The sequence below is a fragment of the Anopheles maculipalpis genome, chromosome 2RL (genome assembly GCF_943734695.1).
Source record: "Anopheles maculipalpis chromosome 2RL, idAnoMacuDA_375_x, whole genome shotgun sequence".
NCBI classification, from domain to species: domain Eukaryota; kingdom Metazoa; phylum Arthropoda; class Insecta; order Diptera; family Culicidae; genus Anopheles; species Anopheles maculipalpis.
Window position 1 is genome coordinate 95,133,435 of NC_064871.1, and position 23,103 is coordinate 95,156,537.

At 43.8% G+C, this 23,103-nt stretch overlaps 2 protein-coding genes across 3 annotated transcripts; one reads left to right on the forward strand and one right to left on the reverse strand.

The window, feature by feature from the left end:
- Positions 1 to 1,799: 1,799 nt before the first annotated feature.
- LOC126567736 (phosphatidylinositol 4-kinase alpha) lies at positions 1,800 to 10,700 on the forward strand. 2 transcript variants are annotated; one of them, XM_050224004.1, is made up of 13 exons: positions 1,800 to 1,909; positions 2,000 to 2,213; positions 2,297 to 3,058; positions 3,129 to 3,335; positions 4,238 to 4,338; positions 4,575 to 4,737; positions 4,804 to 5,290; positions 6,032 to 6,260; positions 6,350 to 8,995; positions 9,059 to 9,179; positions 9,254 to 9,813; positions 9,889 to 10,135; positions 10,207 to 10,700. In XM_050224004.1, exons 1-13 carry the CDS (start codon positions 1,820 to 1,822, stop codon positions 10,590 to 10,592), a joined length of 6,213 nt encoding a protein of 2,070 aa, XP_050079961.1. In that variant the 5' UTR covers positions 1,800 to 1,819; the 3' UTR covers positions 10,593 to 10,700. The 2 variants fall into 2 exon arrangements, with proteins under 2 accessions (XP_050079961.1, XP_050079962.1); XM_050224005.1 differs by having other exon boundaries at positions 6,041 to 6,260.
- A 931-nt stretch (positions 10,701 to 11,631) lies between these two features.
- LOC126567674 (uncharacterized) lies at positions 11,632 to 12,902 on the reverse strand. Its single transcript, XM_050223892.1, has 6 exons — positions 12,879 to 12,902; positions 12,579 to 12,810; positions 12,396 to 12,499; positions 12,237 to 12,341; positions 12,088 to 12,147; positions 11,632 to 12,021 (listed from the first exon to the last, which is right to left on the reverse strand). Exons 1-6 carry the CDS (start codon positions 12,900 to 12,902, stop codon positions 11,632 to 11,634), a joined length of 915 nt encoding a protein of 304 aa, XP_050079849.1.
- Between the last annotated feature and the right edge of the window lie 10,201 nt (positions 12,903 to 23,103).

Consider the following 23,103-nt stretch of genomic DNA (forward strand, 5'->3'; position numbering starts at 1 on the left):
TCTCGGTAAATACTAGATGTGCTACAAAAACGGATGCGCTACAGCAACGGGAATGTTTTGGGGCGTGAATGTTATACTGTTACTTTGCCCTGACCGTCGGGTGCTTACCTTCTGCGGTGTGTGAGAGGAATCGGAAAAGCGGAGCGGAAGAAAGCTGTCTCTTCCCGCAATTAAGAGGAAGCGCGTTTCGCAATCCACACGGTTTTGTGTTCCAGACGCACGGACACGCACACGTCTCGGTCGGTGCGTCGCGGAAGTTGAGCACGAGGGTACCGATTTCCAGCCGTTTCCAGTATCCGCTGCACGTCTCGTTTTGCCGGGATAGGGAAAAATCGATATTTTCTTCCGCGTACGCTACCAGGGTCCAGGGGATTCACTTGCGGCCACGCTGAAGGACAAAAAAATGTATGAAAAAATGCAACCTCGGCGGTTTGACAGATTTGACAGATGCACAGTGGGTAAAAAGTGCAATCGGTCATGAAATTAAATTCGGATTCATTTATACTCGGACTAGGAACGAAAATAATTGTTAAAACGTATTCAATCAAGGAAGACAAATGTTATATTTATGCCATAATATAGTACAATATACCCTCATCACCAAACAGCATTGATCTTAACAAAAAACAATTCTATCTGTTGATAAAATTTACCAATACATCGATGCAACAAAATTTTTCGTACACCGAACAAACACGCAGTTTATCGAACCTTAATTTAATTCTCCGTATGTTTCCCTTTAGTTGCAATACGCTCTGCTAACGCTTTTTCAGCGAGAAAATCAATATTTACTTTAGTTTGGAAACAATTTTCTCCCATTCTCCCATGTGAAACCATCTAAGCTAATTTCTATACAAGATCTCAAATTTTCGATTTTTTGAATCAAAATGATCCAACGAATTCTAAAAGGATAGAATTGAGATCTGGAAACTGGGGCACATGCATAAGCATTATTTCGACGTTGTGCAGCAACCATTCCTTGACTAGCTGAGAAGTATGCTTCGGATCATTATATTGGACAAGCTGAAAATTTGATACGTGGCTTAATTTTACAGCACTTGCTTTCAAAATACCTTTCAGAATACCTAGATGGTTGAATTGAATTGAATTGTAAAATCAACCTGTCTGACTCGAAGGTATTAAATTTGCTTTCGTCCATGATTATGACCACCTGCTAAAACTCTTCTTTCATGATCAAGTAGTTTTAGACATACTCTAATCGCTCTTACCGGCATATTGCGTGCAAAGTAACCTCGATATCTGCGTGGGTTAGTACAGTACATGCTGGACTATTGGTGGGTTATTCTTGATATTTGTGTACAGTCTCAGGCTTTCTACATGTTTGGAAGTGCTAAACTTAGGATTTTGGTTGACTTTATGTCATAATAAGCACTTACTTACAACTAAACTACTTTTAGAACTATATGCATGAAGTGGGGAAATAATGTTATAGTTTTAAACTTTTTCCACATGATTCTTTTCAATGGCCCATACTGTGCATTCAATTTTTTAACACAGTGCTTTTTCAACGCGAATAATCAGCTAAATTTATTGAAACAGTAGATAATTGCATTCAGAAGAATAAGTTTAATGAGATGATTGCTTATTTTTGGAAGAAAAACGAATTTATTTTCAATGTTTTCATCGAAACGATCCGAATTTGAAAAAGATTCGAGCAATGGACTTTTCGAAGCTGTCATTTCGTTATCGGCCAAACGTCACAACACGAAAAAGTAAATAAAAAAAGGAATAAAGGAAAACCTGCAGTACGGTGAGAACTAAAACTTGTGATAAAGTGATAAAAATACCACCTACAATTATGGTGGGAAATGAGAGATTTTCGTTTCAAAAAACCGTCCAATGTTTGGCGCGTGTGCTGGCCATGATCAAGCCCACACCGTGGGAAAAGGTACGTGCTTAAGGTTTCGCAACGAGCTGAAACCTGTCCCAACCCACGGCCCTGAGTCATTTTACTACATTTTTTTTCACTCCTCCGTAGGTGCAAACACTGTTCAAATATTGTCCACAGGAAAATGCGGCCGGAGTGTTTTGTCTCGATGCTCGGGCACAAGATGCGGTCATTGCTCTTGGGTTGTACTTTCTCGAGAGTGGTTATCAGTATGGGAAAGAAATTATCCCTTACCTGCTACGACTTGCGAAAGCACTCCCGAAAGCAGTTTGGATCGATGACGTCAAGCCTAATAAAATCGATAGTGAGTGGCATTCTCCCCCGAGGCAGTTAAATCCCGCCGTGATTTGAGTTTTGCTAATGAAAATTTCCCTCTTCCCTTTTCAGAGATACCAACGGCGGAAAAGTTTAGCTTCTGTCTTAATAGTCTCCTGTCCGATATAGCCGTTGGATGTCCGGAGCATCGTGATGAAATCATCCTCAACCAGGTGGAGGTGCTTACCGTGCTAACAAACATGATCAAAGGGAGCAAAGAAAGTAGCACCCTTCCACCGATTATTCTCTGTAAAGCGACCGTACCCTTGCTGCTCGGGTTGAGTCGTTCGATGGGACGCTATGCTGCCTGTGATCCTCCCCTTCTCTGTCGACTATTTCCGAAGGACGAAATTCTGGTAGTAAAATCGCCCGAAACACCGCTTTCAGCCGATGCGAAGGATAGTACGAGCGTTAGCCAGTTTCGTTCGATTATCCCACGGTCGATGTCGGGCAGTCTGTCCGTAGATGCGGGTGAGACAGAAAAATCGATCAACAGTAGCCGGAAGAAGCTTAGTTCCTTCTACTCCGTGCCGTACGATCCGACGACGTACTTTTTCGCAAAGTACGGTTCAAGTTTTAACCAGTTCCCGAACATGCGCTTCTGTGATTCGTTGGAGAGGAACGATCGTTTACAGTTCCCGATCAACCATCTGCAGACTATTTTCGCGCTCGCTAAAAAGCTTCTCACGAAAGAAACGCTGGAACATTTGGACGAGCAGGCGGGCGATATTTATGCGTTGAATCAGATTAAACCGTACGGCTACAAAAGCTTCTCGGAAACGATCAATCTGGTAATGGTCACGTTGCTGAGGGAAATATTGCAGAATCAGACAGGTAAAACCCCCATTTTATTGATAGATGAGAAGATGTATATTAAATGTCCCTTTTTTCGATTTACTTTCAGATCTCCCAACACCCTTCACGAAAGACGTGCAAGAGTTTGTGAAGCGTTTGTTCCTGATCGGTCAAACGGAGCTGCAGAACAAGCAGCACGATGCGCTCGATCGTGTGCGGGATCCGTCGAACATTGTTGTGAACAAGTACAAGATCAACGTGATGGCGAATGCGGCGTGCGTTGATTTGCTCGTATGGGCGATCGGTGATGAAACGGGTAAGTTTTTTGTGTGAAGCAAACGAGAAAGATAAGTCACACCGATTAGAGAAGAGAAAACACACACTTTTGAATGATTTGAATCAGAAAAAAGAATGGGTAAAGAGATTTAAATCGTTCATTCATTCTTTAAAGATTCATATAGAAATATTGCACTACGATAACACTTTTCGGATAATACTCACTCTCAAAGCTGACTAATTAATCACTCTTTTCGCTTTAGACTCACTCATTCATTCTTTTCGGTTTCAGTAGTCGACCTATGTCAGAATAATCAGAAAAGAGTGTCAATAATCCGAAAAACTCTTTAGGCCGATCTGAATCCATAGTTTCATTTGCAGAATTAATCTCACTCACCCCTTACTCAGTGCGCACATCTCTAAACACCGATGTTACAAAACGCTACCCAATTCGGCATAATTATCCTCTCTCAATTCTGATCCAATGTTTTATCGGTTCCAGTCGACAACTTGTGCGATCTGCTAGCGTATCTGCAAGAAAGTTTATCACTCACGATGGGTTTAGGTGATGGTGATGATTATTTGATTTTGTTTGATGATTTGGTTGATTATGATTTATGTTTTCGTTTCTTTGTTTCTTGTTTCCGTTACCTCCCTATCTTATGTTTTCTTGTGCCGTTCGATAGCTTCTGGGTTGGGAGAGTTGTTTTGCTTTCGATCAACAAAAAAAAAAGGTTTATTGGGAATGAATTGTAAAATATGAAAAATGAATCAAAATCAAACACGCAAAGCAATGCGGGTTATAACGGTTTACTGCTAGTGTGTGTGGGAAGTGATACTTCATATCTGCTTCTGTCCATTGATTGCGCAGGCCTCTGTTTGAAGTCGGGAAAATCGGCAAGCAAGAATAAATCTAAAGAGTTTCTTCGAAATTGATTTCAGAGGCCGATAAACTGTGCAGCCGACTTTACCAGAAGCTTAACTCAGTGTTGGGACACAAGGTGGTGATGGATCATATGCCACTGCTAATGGTTTGCCTAGAGGTAATTTATTAAGTGTTTTTATTTATTTTATTTATTTATTTAAATCCAAGATAACGGTTCATTGGCTTCTTTGCCTTTGCCTTTGACGGAACTTTCCCAAAATGATACCTTTATCAAGCTCAGTGAGTGATATCTATAATGATTATGAATGGAATTCGGCGTGACCTTTTAGAAGGTCGTTAGCCAAGAAAAAAATTCAAAAGCTTCTGTATTAATGCTGTATTTCTCTCTTGTAGGGATTGGGTAAGCTGGCGCAAAAGTTCCCTAATATTGCGGGAACATCGATATCATATTTACGAGACTTCTTGGTCGATCCAAGCCCCATCCTAACGAAGCTTTACGTCCAATCACAAGCACAAACGAAGAAGGATAAAGAAAATGCTCCTTTCCGAATCGTGGGTAAGTATCAGTATCAAATTTCGTCCTCTTCCTCTTAAAACTAACGCCTTTTCCCGTTCTTCCTAGTGCAAGGATCCGATTTCAAAGCGTTCGATCATGCAACGAAACCGAAAGGACTCACCAAGTCCGCCCAGGAAGCGTTCGAAGCGTTGCGTGATGCGGCAATTGAAAACCTTAGCATCGCGCTCCGGGCCGCTCACGCACTCGACCAGTACTGTGTACCGGCACTGGTAGCGAACGTATCAAATCGGCTGTTTACCGCCGAAAAGCAGGAAAGCGAATCGAGTCTCGTATCGCTCAACATCATCGTTATGTTGGGCCACGTGGCAGTCGCGCTTAAGGACACGCCGAAAACAACGAACAATATTCTGCAATTTTTCATCCAACGCTTCTGCAAGGTACCATCGGAGCAGAATGTACTGATCGTCGATCAGCTGGGCTGTATGATCATCTCCAAGTGTGAGCCGCAGGTTTTTGAGGAGATAATGAAAATGTTTTCACGCGTCACCGTACAGGCTGCATCACTTGCTTACTCGACCAACCCTGAGCAAAGGTAATGTAAAGGCTTTAAGGGTAATTATTCCACCTCGTTTCAACCATTCCATTTTGTCCGTTTGTGGATCTGTGTTTTCATATGTGTGTGTGTGTGTGTCAACCTAATTGGATAACCTCATATCGATCATTTTCATTGACTGTTTCACACTATCTCATTTTATTTAACATATGCATTTAAAAGTATAGACTTAACGACATCCGGGTCTTAAAAATCTAAAATTTTACCGTTTAATTTTATCATGAATCTGGCAAAAATCACCATTTTTTAATGCATATGTTAGTCTATTTTTCAAATGCATACCATACCTCGTGCGTGAACCTTCCGTTAAAAGTTCTTCAAGATATTTCAGATACATTCTCGATTGATTCTTCCGATTGCATGCTCCGTGTACCTCCCTCCATCTACCTTTCTCTATCTTCCGCGGTATTTCCGTGTAATTCTACAAGGAAACGTCTTCTGTGTGACTGACCAAAATGTTTTCTCACCCGAAAATCGGAACGACTCGGCTTCGAGCTCTCAGATAAGCATAAGCAAATAAAACCCCGGTTTCCTGGTGTTAAATGGCGTACATGTACCTTTTTTGTTTTTTGGTTATTGCGCTGTTTTTTGTGCCCTCCCTTTGCATCTGTGTGACGACTGAATCAGTCATCTAAATTTTTTCAAAATTTTTGCTTCCACCAAACAACGCCGTGCCGTCGTGTACCGTCCGTCCGTGTCGGTGTTTAAACAAACCAACAGTGTTTACAGGAAATCATACCACCATGTGTCGGATGCGGTCGTCAATGCGCTGGCAAACATTGCCGCCAACATACAGGGCGAGCTGGAGATGCTGGACTTGCTGGGCAAGCTGCTGGAGCTGTTTGTGCAGATCGGGCTAGAAGCGGAACGGTCGTCGGACAGTACGTCTGGGGCGCAGAAAGCTAGTTCGAGTGCGGGAAACCTTGGAATGCTTATTCCTGTGATTGCGGTTAGTATACATTTCATATCAGTATTGATAAACATTAATACACACGAATCCTTCAGATACTAATTGATAACTTTTTTCTTATTCTCCAGGTCCTCGTGCGACGTCTGCCTCCGATCAAGAATCCTAAACAACGTCTGCACAAGCTATTCAAAGACTTCTGGCTGTACTGCGTCGTGATGGGATTCACCAATTCGCGTCTTTGGCCCTCTGATTGGTACCAGGGCGTGCAGCAGATAGCGGCCAAATCTCCGCTACTCATCTCCCAAACGGCGCACCGATCGGAGATGCGCGAGCTTAACTACACGTCCGCGATCCGATCGGGTAGTGTTAGCTTGATGGAACTTCGGAATCAAATCCTGCTCCTACTGGACCACCCTCCAGCAGATATAACGGCGTGTATCAACAAGCTGACGTTTGCCCAATGCGCTTACCTGCTGAGTGTTTACTGGTTGGAAATTTTGCGTGTGGAAAACGCTTCGGAACCGAGCCTTGAACCGATCCTTAGCTACCTGTGCGATAATGCACTGCTGAAGGATAAGTACGGCATGTGGCAATGTGTCCGCTGCATCGGTGATCAGGTGTTTGAGAAGTTCCGCAGCGTACTGCTGGCACAGGACTCGGTACGCGAGAAGGTCCTTGAATCGCAGGCCATGCTGCTGCTCGTTTACTTTAACCACATCCACAAACAGATCCAGCTGGTAGCGGATCAGTATCTGTCGCAGTTGGTGGACAAGTTCCCGCACTTGCTGTGGAACCGGAAGGTGCTCTGGTGTATGCTGGATGTACTACAGCTACTAGCCTTCTCGCTGACACTCGATCCGAACGAGGAAACACCAACGCTTCGGGTTGCTTCAACGCCGTATACGCTGCAGCTGATGGACAGTTTACCGGCTAGGGAAAGTCGGGTAAAGGATTTCGCCGATCGTTGCCAAGGAATCGTTAACGAAGCGATGAAATGGGCTCCGAAATCAACGCGCAGCCATCTGCAGGAGTATCCGAATCAGGTCCCGTCGACTACGCTCTCCAATCACAGCGGATTAGCGTTGGCGGTTGATTCTATCCTGCATACCTGGGTAACGAATGCATCCATACCAACGACAACGAAGCGTCCTCACTGCGTTAATAGTGACACCTCTAAGTTTGTGTCGGTGCTATGCTTGCGAAGTAAATATGCGGGCGAAATATCTGGCCTTCTATCCGTGCTGGAAGATGAAGAGAAAAAGGGCCTAGCGGATCGGTTGGTGCGGGATGTCTGGGATGCTTGCGCGGAGAAGAGTGATCCGAAGCATCGTGGAGCTTTGTGGCGTGCGACGGCTTATTTGATACTGTGCTCTAGTGCCAACCGAAAGTTGCTGCATGCGATATCCTCCTCCCAGGTGCAGCTGTTTACCGAGAGCGCCATGGAGACGGCCGTCGAGTGTTGGCAGTGGATCTTGACTGCGAGGCAAGATTTAGAGCTTTGCTTCATACAGGAGATGGTAACGGCGTGGCAAACCACGTTCGACAAGCGCATGGGACTGTTCTCGGAGGAGAACGATGTAACGAGCCCGTTGGCGGCTTACGAAGGCTGCCGACTGGTGCCCAAGCCTATCGTAGTCGCGCCACATCTGATTTGGTTACAGTTGCTGTCGGAGATGGTCGATACGGCCAAGTACTGCAACCGGGATAAGGTGGAAATGTTCTGTATGCTGCTGCACCGATGTCTACCGTTTAGTAGGGATTTTAAGCAGAATCGTCACATCTCCACGGTTGGCTGTCGGTTTAAGCTATTGCAGTGTGGGTTGTCGCTGTTGCAAGGTAATACTATCCCAAAGTCCCTCGCACGCAACATTCTACGCGAGAGGATTTATGCCAACGCACTAGACTATTTCTGTGGACCGCAGCTTTGTCCGAGTCAGTCCCGCGAGGCATTGCTGGAGGATATCTCGATACTGTTGAAATTCTGGCAAACGATGCGCAGCGAAAAGAAGCATCTGGTTGCATCGGAACTGAGCGACTACGAGCTTCACACAGCCTCGGTGAATCTGTCCGTGCAGAAGGTTTCACTCGATACGGTATCACTGGCCGGGAGTGAGGTCGCACGTTCGACGAGCAGTGGCAATGCTGGCTGGTACAATACGATCCCCCACTCTACGTCCACCCTTTCCAAGCGTTCGGCTCGTATCAAACGTCCTCCGTACCAGAAGGACGCGTACGACAAGGACTACATGAAGAAGCGTAACCTCATTCTAGAGCTCCTGGCGGTGGAGATTGAGTTTATGCTTATTTGGGCGAATCCACTCTCGCTGCCGGAGTTGCAGATTCCTGGTGAAGAGTCCGTAGTAGAGTGGCGCGCCCGCCCCATGAAGCTAAACGTATGGCGTGACTTTACCCGCCTAGCTTGGTCATACAATCCAGCGTTGGCCGTATTTTTACCGCAACGTATCCGTAACGCGGAAACAATCGAAGACGAAGTGACGCGATTGGTTTGTTCTGATCCGATGGCGGCTGTACACATTCCCGAAGCGCTGAAGTATCTCGTCACCACGAAGACGGTTCTGAACGAATCACCTGAGCTGGTGTACATGTTGACTTGGGCGAGAGTGAATCCGATACAGGCGCTGTCTTACTTTTCGCGCCAATATCCGACACATCCACTGACGGCACAGTACGCGGTGAAGACGCTTAACTCTTATCCCGCGGAAGCTGTGCTGCCATATATTCCGCAGCTTGTACAAGCGTTGCGACACGATACGGTAAGAAAGGAAGAGATCAGAAGTAGAATTCCGTGTTTTAAACTATTTGGTTGGATTTTCCAGATGGGATATGTAACGGAGCTTATTAAGCACATTTCGAAACGATCGCAGATTGTGGCCCACCAGCTTGTTTGGAACATGCAGACAAACATGTACATCGACGAGGAGATGCATCATCGAGACTGTAAGGATCCTTGTCTTATAGCATGTTTCCCCGGAAAAAAATCCTCATTTTCATTACTTTCATTTTCTTGCTAGCTCTCTACGACGCACTAGAATCGCTGTCCCAAAACATCATCTCGTCACTCTCCGGACCGGCCAAACGGTTCTACGAGCGTGAGTTTGATTTCTTCGGAAAAATCACCGCCGTAAGCGGTGAGATACGGTCATTCCCCAAAGGGCAGGCACGTAAGAAGGCTTGTCTGGAAGCGCTGAGTCGCATCAAGGTACAGTCCGGCTGCTACCTTCCATCGAATCCGGAAGCCATGGTGCTCGATATCGATTACAACAGTGGCACACCCATGCAAAGTGCTGCCAAGGCTCCCTATTTAGCCCGGTTCCGCGTACAGCGCTGTGGTATTACTGAGCTGGAAACGATGGCGATGGAAGTATCGAACAATCCCGACTCGCAGATCGATGGACCGAGGTTGAATTCTCTTGGACCGGAAGCATGGCAAGCGGCCATTTTTAAGGTCGGCGATGACGTGCGCCAGGATATGCTGGCGCTGCAGGTGATCTCGATCTTCAAGAACGTGTTCCAGCAGGTTGGGCTGGAGCTGTATCTGTTTCCGTACCGTGTTGTTGCCACTGCTCCAGGGGTAAATGGATAGGAATTGAAGTCTTTAATTGAAGAATTGTTTCCTTAATCTCGATTCTTTTCTCTGTTCCCCAAGTGTGGCGTGATTGAGTGTGTACCGAATGCAAAGTCACGTGATCAGCTCGGTCGTCAGACCGATTTCGGGCTTTACGAGTACTTCCTGCATCAGTACGGTGATGAAACGTCGAAAGAGTTCCAGTCGGCGCGCAGCAACTTTGTCAAATCGATGGCCGCCTACTCGGTGATTGGTTACTTGCTGCAGATCAAGGATCGCCATAACGGAAACATTATGATCGATAAGGATGGTCATATTATTCACATCGGTAGGACACACCCAAGGCGTCGTCGTGTGCTCTTCTCAGTATTGACTACGTTTTTTCTGCTTTTCTTGTAGATTTTGGTTTCATGTTTGAATCATCACCCGGTGGTAATATCGGCTTCGAACCCGACCTAAAACTAACGGACGAGATGGTAATGGTGATGGGAGGCAAAATGGAGGCGGCACCGTTCAAGTGGTTCTGCGATCTTTGTGTGCAATCGTTCCTCGCCATTCGCCCATACCAGGATGCTATTGTGACGCTCGTATCGCTAATGCTCGACACCGGGTTGCCGTGTTTCCGTGGTCAAACGATCACCCTGCTGAAGCAGCGATTCGTACCGACAAAGAATAGCAAGGAAGCGGCCGCTCATATGCTGGGTGTGATCAGGAACTCGTATCAAAACTTCCGAACGCGCACGTACGACATGATTCAGTATTATCAGAATCAAATTCCATACTAAGCAAATTGGTAGATCCGTGGGAGCAGATCGATTTAATCTTACTTGGGGGTGGGTGGTCCGCTGGGATATAAAATTTCAATTGTTTGTTACCAAAGGTAAACTGTAGGGTGTCTTTAGATCAAATCTATATAGGTGTGTTCGTGTCTGACTTAGCCTATTCTCGGTGTGGTAGAAATTTGTTGTTGTTACTCGCAATTTGTTGGAACGAAGGTAAATCTGCCTAAAAAATAAATAAACATTCATAAAGGGACATAGACAACAAGATATGTCGGATTTTGTGGTTAAATTTTTATTTAGTTGAGAATTACGTGGAGTGGGCAGAGGCGGATATATTCCTACTGACCTAAGTGGAAATGATGTCCTTTATGGAGGGTAAGACCTCACCAACCAAGAGAGCCTCGCCCCCCCTCGCCGTTAAACGTTTGCTCAATCGGTAACGGTAGATCGATTGCTTCCACCTTGATAGCAACGAATTCTGGTTCCTTCCAAATTTTATGAGAAGTTGTTGGAACGATTGATTTAGCACACCTTGAAACGATCGAAAATAGTGGCCCACCAGCTCGTTTAGAACATGCAGACAAACATGTACATCAACGAGGAGATGCATCATCGAGACTGTTAGATCCGCCGATGCGATCCGAAAGCGATGGTACTCGATATCGATTGCAACAATGGCACACCCATGTAAAGTGCTGCCAAGGCACCCTATTTAGGCCAGTTCTGCGTACAGTGCTGTGGTATTACTGAGCTGGAAACAATGGCGTTGAAAGTATCCAACAATTCCGTCTCTCAGATGGATGGACCACGTTTGAATTCTTTCGGTTTGGAAGCATGGCAAGCGGCCATTTTAAAGGTCGGCGATGACGAGCACCAGGATATGCTGGCAGGTGACCTCGATCACGTTGAAACGTTTGAACGTCAAAGTTGCTGGATGCCACCGAATCAACTACAAAAGCAAGTAGACACAGTGTTAAGTTATAGTCAACATTATATTAAACCATCTATTTATTACGCATCAAACCGACACATCTCACAACCTTTAACTACTATCGTAAGAGAAACCGAAATCTTTTGCAAATGCTTGCTTCTGTGCTTTTGAGATGAGTTCATGTATTTGGATTTGTAGCATTCGTTTCGTTTTCGGGGAAAACTGTTTCATTTGTAGCGCAATGCTGTGACCATACACTTCATCCTCGTACTGCACACGCATACTGCAACCGTGCCCCTCGCCGGTAAACGTTTGCTCAATCGGTGACGGTAGATCGATTGCTTCCACCTGGATAGCAACGAATTCTGGTTCCTTCAGCATTTTATGAGAAGTTGTTGGAACGGTTGATTTAGCGATCGCTGGTTGCTTGGAGCCTAGTTTTAGAGGTGTTTGCTTTTTTATAAAAGGAGCGGGTTTGGTTAATAAGATTTTTTCCGGGACCTATAGAAAATGCAGAGAAGAAATTTCAGTATGAACGAGGTCATGTAGAGGAAACGAATGACTTACTTGTTTGGTTGGCGGTTGATATTCTTCGGTTGAATCTTGATCAGGATCAGAAATCTGGATCTAAAAATGAGTCGAAAGAAAGCATACATGTATTACATGTATTACAAGCATCACCAAGAATCATCTAATTCTACTGTACGCAAGCATACCTCCTCACTGACGATCGAATGTGTAGTTGGCTCCGGATTTGTTAGTGGCCTTTTGGCGGTACTTGGCGGTATACCGGACGTTTCCGGTACCAGTCTTGTTTCTAACTGGAAGAGAAATAAAATAGTAAAATATTAGGGAGTGAATTTTGAGGACAAAACGCAACTGCTTAAGGAAATCACCTGCAAATCGTTATCGTCTGATGAACGATTCGTATAACTCATGGCAGAATAATACGGCCACTTAATGATCTGAGCCTTGGCGTCTGCGCAAGAAAAAAAAAATCATTTTATCCACCAAAATAAAGCACGAACCGCTAGTTTCACGTACGAATCTTTACTCACCACCACTCTCTTTCGCTCGTCGTTTTAGGAATCGGTACTGCCGGAACGAAGATCGGAGCGATTGCCACTTGGCAACCAATTCGTCCGCATTGTAGCCCAAACTCAGGGAAAGTTCTTCCCATGCTTTATCCCGTGCGTTTTTATTCAAGTGATCCTGGTGCGTCTGATCCCACAGGCATCGGTGTAGTTTAACCTCCGATATAAAGTGGAGTGTTGTTGGTATGTTAAAATTCTGCAACACGAAGCGAAAAGTGATCACATTAAAGGCAAACTCTATTTGCTTTGTTACGAGTTACTTACTCTGTAAGCCCTTTTGCCAACCATTTTCGTGTTCATTTTGTACCCCGTTTAACTGAATTGCATGCCTCTGACGAGATGGAGTGAGATTTCTTGACCACCACCAAAACAGCGTCGCCGCAAAAAAGGTAATCACTAACTTCAACAGAAACAAGGTGCGTAGTGGCAATGTGTTGCTATCAAGGTTTATAGAAAAATTATTTTTATGTAAAATGAGGAAAATCATCATTTTGGTACTGTTTTTTGCTCTATGCAACAATTTGAAGCAAATAGTGAATATTTAAGAGCCATTTTTCTGGATAAAACAGAAAAATATAAAATTTAATTCATATGGACAGAGTGCACTCTGTGAGCGAAAGCGAGAACGAAAACTCCCAAACATTCCGTGTCTCACTCACTCTAGAGGTGGCATAGCATCGGCATGCATCGCTCGATCGCATACTCTCTTTCAACCTTCTTCGCTCGCGCTCTCTTAAATTGCGTCGCTGCACTATGGAAAGCACAACGTGCAACTCGTCATAAAGCAAGAGAAGCAACGGAAGGCAACCAATTCCTACCGTGGCTGTATTATTGCTCTCCCAGCGTACGCGTTCGGATCGTGTGGTGCAGCGTAGTGGCCGTGAAGCAACATAACAAGTAAAGAAGTCCCTTTTCCTACCGAAAATATAACTGCAACCTATTGACGCATTGGAATTTATATGGAGAAGTTTTTTTTTTTAAATTCAAATTACGACAAGTTGCGATAGAAACGAAATCGTCGTACGCTTTGTTTGGTGGTTCTGTACGGATGACTGGGTAAAAGAAAAATTTAAGCATTCAGTGAATCAGAGTGTTTGGTGAAGTTGTGACAGCTTTTTTTTCTGTTTTCTATAAAATCGAATTGATTATGAATATCGAAATCGGTGCAAAATCGCGTGTGTATAATGTGTAACCCAAAAAAGTGCATACCAAACGAGGGAAATGCAAATAGGAAAATAGCATAATGTACAGCAGAAAGCAGTAGCAGCAGCAAGGGCAGCACCATTCGTCCATATCCAGTAGGTTGGTATACTGTGTACATTAAATCCCAATTGCATACATTTTCCACCAGAATAAGGGGGGCCCAGCCAGGCCCATCGTTCCCATTTTCGCGCAAAAAAATCGCCCCCCCCCCCTCATCTCTACTTCTCCTTCTACCCGGAAATGCAACCTGTATCACCGTTCAACTAAAACGATATGCGTTTGCAGTATTTTTGTTGCTATTTAGCTACTTCATCGTATCACCTTTCTTACCGTTGGGGGCTGGTGGGAAGGTGGAAGAAGGCAACTACGGGATAAGCGGGCAAAGCGCAGAAAACGAAGGGAGCGAGTGAGAGGCTGCGATTTTGTTGCGCTTCGTTTCGCTAAGTGCATTTTGTTGCACTTGAAACTGAAGGGATGCGGATAGTAAAATGGGAAAAAGGGGCGAATGTGTGTGAGTGTGTGCTGGTGTTGTGCGTGGGTAAAAGTGTGCTGTGTCCGATATCCGATGGTTGCCATGTGTGTGACGGAGCGAATGGGAACGAACGAAATTCAAGGCAAGCTAAGGATGCATCGCAGCCACACATGCCTGCTGCGTTTCTCGACGGATTGCAGGCATCCCAAAAGAATCATCGTGACATCCGGTGGTGGGTTTTCGTGTTGGTGAGTGTGTGTGTTTGCCTTCACTTCTATATCATACGCAGTACAAATTTTATAAGTCAATGAACGAAAAGTGTGGAAGATGTAGGAAAACAATCCAAAGTGGCAAGAGACCTCCAACAACGCGTGTGTCCCAATGCTGTGAACCAAACATCAGTGAGAGCAGTGCAGCGAACCGAAACCGATCCAAAGTGTGCGATGCGATGTTATGTGCGATATCGGTTGACACGATAACGGTGCTATGTCGGTATTTTTCGATAATTTCAAAGTGCAAAGAGAATTTTCCCAGCGAACAAGATTCTAATTATCACTTATTGCAAAATGATGTTACACGTTGTGCTGTTTTTGTTGTCTCCATTCCAACCGTCTCACCAGCATCATTATCAACATCCACTCCACCAAATTGCATGTTTGCGAAAAGTGTTCTTTCTGCAACCGTCGGAAAAGGAAAAAGTGCAGGAAAAGACACCCAACAACAAATGTACCTGATTTTACAATTAGCAATCATTTTGATGTTATTATTTTTTTAAATTGGATCTATTTTGGTGCCACATTAATCTAAACAAAAACTGAACTTAAAAACACATTACTGGATCCCATCACATCCGTTTATATTTTTTTATCCTATCAAAAACGTCATTGTACTCCATCTCCAAAGCAAAGGAAGTTTATTTATTTTTCACTTAATTTCCTCCTCACCAGTTTTAAAAATAACTTCCCTACACGTAGGCTTTTGGATCTGGGCTGATAATGATCGGGATTTGAATTATTCGTGTGTATTCTCTTGTTTTGAGGAAAAATATACACAAAAAAAAAATCAGTAATCTCCAAGGGTATTTTATCATTTCATATCATCTCGTTTTGCTAAAGCTAAATCTCTCATTTGCTCCCTTTATTTATTTATTTTTTTTGGGTTGTGCTATGGAATTCCTTTGTGCTTTTTTCCCTCCCCGAACACGCACAAACAAAACGGTGTGGTGTGTTTCTCCCCTCTTCCCCTCCCCCCCAAAAGTGCGAAAGAAGTGGGGTGCTTTGTTGTTGTTGCTTGTTGTGTCAGCGTGCTCCAGGAGGAGCGTACCTAATGTTTCATCTCTGCAAAGTTCAAGGTCAGCCAGTAGCGATGCTGCTGGGATGCTGTGCGAAAGACAGCGCGCGCGAGAGAGAAAGAGCGAGAGATAACGCCACCTTAAAAAAAGAACGGGAGAGCGAAAGAGAGTGTAGCGCGCACAACGCGAGAGAGAAAACAAAACCAGAGCAAGTGGAAAATGCGTAGCATAGGTTAGGGGTTGTTGGCTTTTTTTTAGAATATCATCCCCTTAGCTGGACTTACTTTGACTTCCTGTCATCGTATCCTTCTCGATTGAAGGAAGAAGTATAGAGAACTTTTAGGAAAATTCCCGGATCCCGAGGGTGCGAAAAACTCAATTATTGGCGCAAATCTTATTAGGGCGAAGCAAGCAAGCATACACACCTTCCAGGTGCGTATAAGTGTGATCCATCCATTGGAAAATTGGAATCAATCAACCACGTTGTACCCTTTTTTTCTTTTACCAAAATGGAATTGCGTGTCATCGAAAAACACTGGAGAAAACGAGGGGGGTTTTGGGAACCTTTTTTTCTGCGGGGGTAAAAAAATATTGTAAACCTCCCCATCGGGCGAAAGAATGTGAAGAAAACTGTGGAAAGGAATGCAAATTTTCTTCCTTTTTCGAGAGGGAGTGCGTAATCGATACGACCCGTCCATGCTCATTAGTTAGCAGTTGGGGATTCTGCTCCATAGAAATGGTAAAGTATTTGAGGGCCTCCCTTTGCTTGGGGGGAGGGCGCACACTTGACACCGAGAGAACAGTGAGAGAGAGAGAGAGAGAGAATCGTAGCGATCGAAGCACCGAAATGTAGTCCCCGATTCTGGAATGTGCGACGCACTTTAAGGGCTTCTCCTGGGGTTTGTTGGCTGTGGAAGGAAAGCAACTGAAGGCCTTTCGGTGACTGGCGTCATTTTACACTCGGTGTACCATCGTCGACAGTCAGGGTTGCGAGGATTGGGAAAACAGTTTTTTGAGGACTGTCGAGAGAACATTGGAGGAACTGGTTGTTGTGTGCGGGTGGTACAAAATCTTCACAACAAACGGTGTGACCATCTCAAACCGTTGTATCTATATTACTGTTAAAATAAAGAATTGTAATATTTAAAAGGGAAAATCTGAACGAAATAATTGTTGAAAAGGTCCTTTATAAAAACCTAAAATGTGATCCAACTCAAGAGTGGTTGGACGATAGAAATTTTAAGAGAATTTGCAAGGCCAGAGAGGTAGAGATTTCCAAAATACCTTATAATGTTCTCAAATAATTCCAACATTACCAGCCTAACTACTCAAACATCCAACAAAATTTATCGAATAGAACTTTGTAGAATATGTTGGAAATCGTATTAAAAGTATTGTTTTTAGATTCTCTAAGACCTCAAGTGGAACAGCCTAGTTTGCCTGTCATTAGATTTAGTATTCTGTCGAGCAGAAACATTTTTTCCAACAGCAGGAACGCAGCAAGAGTTTTGCTTTAAAGAAGTTTAACCGTCGTATCAGATACTAGATCGACTTGTCCCAAAGACGCTGCTTCTTCTTGGCTTAACGACATGCAAGGTCATGCCGACTATCTGATGGCTAACGAGCAAAAACTCTTCAAACAGCCCTCTAAACCACTACTCTGAAGGTGCAGTGACAGCTCCCGTATAAAATCCGTCAAACACCTTCTTTTGATCAGTAGTTTAGAGGGCTCTTTTCAAGACTTTTGCTAGTATGGAATCCTCAATACGAGGGATCTTCCTTGTCATTGTGTAAAAGACAAAACGCATATATAAAAAGTCTTCGAAACTCAGCTCTAAAGAAACAACGTCTAAAGAACACGAAAAAAAAAAATTAAAATGCTTAGGCAAACAATTCTAAACAATCTTTAGATGTAGAGCTAGAGGTATTGCCTCTTTATTCAAATCGATTTCTAACGTCTCTATCAGAACAAAACGTCTATACCATCAGCTCCCTTTTTTCTATCATAATCGTTGCAGCAAATTCCTCATTACCATTGCAAATGGCGACTCGCCACGCTCCATATGCGCGCGGCACAGCAGCAACGTTCATCAGGAACAAGTGGCCATTTTTTGTGTGCTCTACTACCGCATTGAATGAGTTAAAGCGCAAGCAAACATGTTGCTAGAACTGATTGATACAATCATCAACCGGCGACGTAGCCGGAGAAGCATCCAATTCCAAGGAAACGCACAACAACCCTCGTCTCTGACTCACTTCTCAATGTTCTCAGGGCAGGGTGTTTCTTTGTTGCTTTTTCTTGTTTTACGCTCGCCGTAAGGGCACATAAGTCACTTATTAGTTGCAATTTGCGTGCTCTGCTGGATGTGACGGACCCATGTCGATCGTGTGTTCTTGATCGTGCTGTTTCGAGTGGCAGCTGCTACTCTCCAAAGATGGAGCGAAAACGTCGCGAATGAGTGTTTCATCTCCGAAAGGCAGTTTTGGCCATGGGGTCTGTGGAGGATTGGGAGTGAGTCATGTAAGTTTGTGCTGATCCTACATGGCTGTAAACTGATGATTAATGGAGCAGATGAGATGAGTTTTATATTAAATTAATTTACTAAGAAGAATAATTATAGTCCCTTGAATGAAAAGGACACTTTGCGTAATATTAGTTGCCTTAATGCCTTGAAGTTCCTTTGACTCGATTAGACAACACTACCCAGTGTTCCAGACAATAAACCTTCCATTTAGTGTAGTGCCGGCGTAATAGATAAGCCTCATTTGCCAAAACATAATGCGTACTTTCGATGGGATTTGCACTAATACCCTCCCGAAAAAAAAAGTATGTGTAAATAACACCGGAAAAAAAGGTAATTTCTCCAAGTCTTGTATGGCATGTGTGTAGCCTGCTTGTCGGCTAAGCCGTTCCGGTTTTGCGGCAAAAAGCAGTGAGCAGTTGGGTTGGGCCCTTTTTCGCCCCCGTTCAGCAGGATGTGCTTGTAACCTGATAGGCATCCGATCGGTTACGAGCAGTACGAGCCAAGAGCCGTAGGAGAATCCTTGTAACATAATTTATTTGCTTTTTATTGTTTCCAACCATCACTTCCCAAGCCCAACCGACAGGGCAGGTTCTAATTGGACGCATCACAACCTGAAGCCGTGGATCGACGATCTGAGACGACACATTTTGTTGGTACGTTGTTCACAATTCGCTTTAATTGAATTTTCCTCACACTTGCGTTTTGGGGTGTTTGTGTGTGTGTTTGATTTTCCTTTCGTAATGTTCAGAAAAGCGCCTCTTCGATCCGAAGAATAGCGAGACGCCGGCGTAGGAAAAAAATGGCGACAAAACACTCACATTCCTGGAGTGTGAGTAAGCAGCGCTCGTTAGCGTCGACCTGTCGTCAACACGCCAACCAAAATGGACCAAAAGACGAGAATTACCAAGATGGAAAATACACCGGAAAAAATGTGGGGTTGTTGGGTGTTTTTCCTCGCACCCACAGTGAATCCGTTCTGAAACAGTAAAGATGTGTTTCTTGTGTTTGACACATCGCATCCTCTGGTTTGTTGGAGCGGTTTTCGTGTGAAATCTATTACAAGATTTCTGTGTGCTTTTCAAGTGGAGTAGCAGCAGCAGCAGCAGCAGCATCAGTGTCAACGAAAAACCTCTGTGGGGGTGTTATACCTTTTCGTTAACGCCGGGCTATAATAATTCGCTTAAAAGAAACACCGCACAACACACCGCTCACGCAGCGCTTGTTTGACTTTCGAAGTGGCCCTTTTTTTTTTGTTTTGATGATTCATCCCGGTTCGGAAAAGGGTCCCGCAAGAATGTTGTGAAGGGAAGAAGATGCTTGTTTATTATTGTAAGCTCGGAAATGGTGATTAATATGCGGACGGGAAACGAAAGAAAGAAGCACGCTGCATTCCGTAGCGGTGGGAAAATTGGTGTGACAAAATCGGTTGAGAAATAACACATTTTCCCTTGCTGACAAGCGCGTGTTATCGTAGATCTTTTCGTACGGTAACAGTGCTATAATTATGATAATAAATTGTGTTAATAATTGGTTTAAGGATGGTTTGATTGCGTACACAGACACACCCATATCTACTTGGGCGGGTACTTTCCTTTCTTTTAGTCTGTATTATCTAATTGACGTAAAGTATTACAGCTGATTGTTTTCTCTGATGGATGTAGTTGGGATTAACATTCCTGTAGGGATGAATTGACAGCTTATTTATTCTGGGAAGGGAATTAGCGGAACTATACTAAGTTACTAGCCGTCTAAGTTATTGGCATTTAAATCGACACCTGGATGAACTCTTTAATCGACATGGTCACGAGCTGATTGTATACTAAGTTTAAAGTAATCTAGACAAATATTGGAGTATATGATGACTTCATTAAAATTCCAAAATTTTTTGTCAAGCATTAAAGTATTCTTGTCAATCAGACTTGTTGCTAAACGCATTATAAAGTTACGAGCTTCATGGTGCTGGCCTGGTGTAGAAATCCTCGAAACTGTGCACGGTCTAGCGACGTCATCTACCAATCCAATATTCCTGCGAATTCGGCGGAATTGTTCCAATTTATCCTGGTTTTACCACGCTTCCTCTGTCCATGCTGACGACTCATTCCAGTGTCATTCTCATGATAAGGTCAGACCAAACGAGCTTGGCGACTACTCCATTGTCCTTCCACTCATACGGGACCTAACATTTTTCTGATCATCATCCTCTTGAATGTGTATAAGAAGATTTCGTCAATTTTTTAGAAAGCCCATGCCTCACAAGTGTATGCGAGAACTTATTGTCTGTGCTAACTTTTCGCTTCAGATGAGTGATGGTTTAGATGTTTTCAAAGGTGCGATTCCCAATCTGAGCATCATCCCTACGTAAAACAGTATTTAAAAGCAGAACAGCCGACATCCCAGGATCTGGATTGATTTTTAGAATATGGTAAAGACTCGGATGACTCTCTCCAGCGCCATATTGCTGAGAAGACAGACAAGTCTATCTCCCTGGCGCAGACTCTAGGATACCTCTAGGATAGGTGATCAAAGAGACCTTCGAGGGTTCCTAAAGCCTCTGTCAAGGTTGATGAAGCCGCTAAACGTTAAAATACGCACACCAAAACTGACTGCAATCATCACAAACCACAATCTTTATACTCAGATGAACTTTGCAATGAACTTTTGAACCTATTTGAAAAGCACATGACAAATTGATTGCGACAAACCGTTTTAGGTATAATTTTTCACAATCTTCTAAATTAAAATACTTTTAACTTGAAGTTAACGATACACATTCTTAAATCAAAATTGTCACATATCGACAAGAGCTTGTTTTTCCCGTGAAATTAAACCCCGTCGGATAGCTAATCTACTCTCGGCAAACTTCAATCCAGCTTCCGGCCGCATCCGCCTTGCACACTGTCAATTTGAAACCGTCCGCACGATGATTTACAACCCTAACCGGCCTCGTCGTTCGTCGAAGTCGTAGGATTCGAAACACGGAAAAATAGTATGTGAACATTGGCTGGATCTTTTCTGGCCGTGCTCCGTTATGAATTTCGATGGAGATCTCTGCGTATGATGGTGTATTTACTTTCGGGGCTGGTTGTTGGGTGGTGCTATTAATTTTTACTACACCCCTCTCGCTGCCCCTTACCTGGTCCCGCTCCCCGGGAGGTATGATATGACGGTGATGTGGGTTTTGTGGTCCAGTTTTTCCAATCGGCAAATTTGCCGGTCGCGCAGCAGGCTGTCCCGAGCCCCCTTAAAGTGAAAAGCATGCAAGCAGGGTTTGCTTGTGGTTTAATTTTCCCCTACTGATTAGCGGTCGATCAGTTTTGGCTGGATCGACTAGATATCGGATGCCGTGGAGGAGTTGTCGGCCCGGTAGAAAGTAAAATGCCTCGTCCCGACAAAAGGGCACGAAATGAAAATTTTTAGCTCTCCAGTCCAGCAACTTTGTCAGCTCAATTTGTGCTGGTTGTTTCGTGTGTTTCTATTGTACAATCAGTTCTCTTTCCTCCCCTGCGTACCCTGTTCTTTCGCTCCCGTGGTTCAATAAAGCTTACCAATAAAATTAACAGCAGCAGCAGTGTGCGGAAAAGTGGTACTGGCTGACTAGCTGACACTGACTGAACTAAGAAGAAAACAAAATCGATCAATCGATTGGGACCAGACTGTGGCGAATGTTGGTGTTGTGTTTGATGAGATGAGGCCTTGCTGTTTGGACTGTAGGGTGCAATGCTGTGCAGTGTACTTTCGAATGGGAGGAAAAAAAGGGCACCACTAAATACGGTCCCCTTGGCTGCCGGCGGAAATCGTCTGTGTGACAGGCTGGTAACGAGCGAGCAGCGCGCTTAGCCACGGTTAGAAAGTGATCGTAAACGATGGTTTCGAACCAAATATCGGGTGCAATATTGGTGAAAATGGGCCGGTGTGACGGTTTCCATTTAATAAGTACGATTGGATTTTTGTTTAAAGAGGCACAATACAATAGGATTGATCTTGATTGAATGGCGTTTTGAAGGTAGATTGGGTTACCAGTGCAAAAATGCATGAATTGTTATAACAAATATCAGTAGACTCCAATTTTTTCCCGATTCAATTATTTGATTACTTGAAGAGTATTAAAATTTAAAAAATTGAATATGCTTTCAAAATCAATTCTAAGTACTCGGAGTATAAGAACAAGAAGTTCGTCGGGGTGGTCCGGTAGTAGAGTAAACAGTGGCGCCGTTCTTGACACAATAGGACCGTGAATCAAAGCCCATCCGGACCGTTCGGACCAGTGGCGAGGACTGACTATCCAACTACGAGATATCAATAACTCTAATAAGCTCATGATCTGAGCCATGATGACCTACGGCTGCTTTTTATATATTTTGACGTTTTTTTTTTGTATTCAAAACGAAGCGGCCAACATGAAGTGCTCGATGAGAAATTGATTGATTCTTCTTTGCCTGCTGTTACACCGATGATTGCTCGATTATTTGACAGATAACGGCTTTAAATTGAAGTTTTCTAATTTCAGTTATCATAGCATCAAATATTGGTAAATAAAGCTTTGAAGAGGTGCTTCCGGTGTGCATTATGACGTCATTTAATGATGGCAATGATGGTCTGGAACTACACTTTCCATAACTACCTCAAGTAATTGCACTTGCGGATGCCTTCAAATGGCGACTCCTTTAAACGATCACCATAATCATCCGCGATCATGAACGCCAGCAGTTCGTTGATGTGAAAATTCGAAAACTTATTCCATTGGTAGACCTCATTGCTGCCTCATCATTTTTCTTTTGCCGAAAACTATTACTTTTTTCCTGTATTACCAATCTTAATTTGTGCCAAGATTTGTGCACCTTTATGTAAGCACAAACATCGTGAAATGATGCTGAAATGCTGAAAAAATAAAGCAAACATGGGGTGATTTTGTTGGGCGGCGGGAGTACGGCAAACAACAGAACCCACCACTTCACCAATCAATCACGCTTCAATTTAACTCCCGCTTTGGCAGATCCC

Bases quoted from the DNA above. Each gene is read 5' to 3' on its own strand.
- LOC126567674 (XM_050223892.1), bottom strand. From the start codon at position 12,902: ATGGTTGGCAAAAGGGCTTACAGA. The intron at 12,500-12,578 runs GTGAGTAAAGAT...TTTCTTGCGCAG, and splicing joins ACGAGCGAAAGAGAGTGGTG to ACGCCAAGGCTCAGATCATT. The intron at 12,148-12,236 runs GTATGCTTGCGT...ACTCATTTTTAG, and splicing joins ATTCGATCGTCAGTGAGGAG to ATCCAGATTTCTGATCCTGA.
- LOC126567736 (XM_050224004.1), top strand. From the start codon at position 1,820: ATGGTGGGAAATGAGAGATTTTCGTTTCAAAAAACCGTCCAATGTTTG. The intron at 3,336-4,237 runs GTAAGTTTTTTG...AATTGATTTCAG, and splicing joins GGCGATCGGTGATGAAACGG to AGGCCGATAAACTGTGCAGC. The intron at 9,180-9,253 runs GTAAGGATCCTT...TTTTCTTGCTAG, and splicing joins GGAGATGCATCATCGAGACT to CTCTCTACGACGCACTAGAA.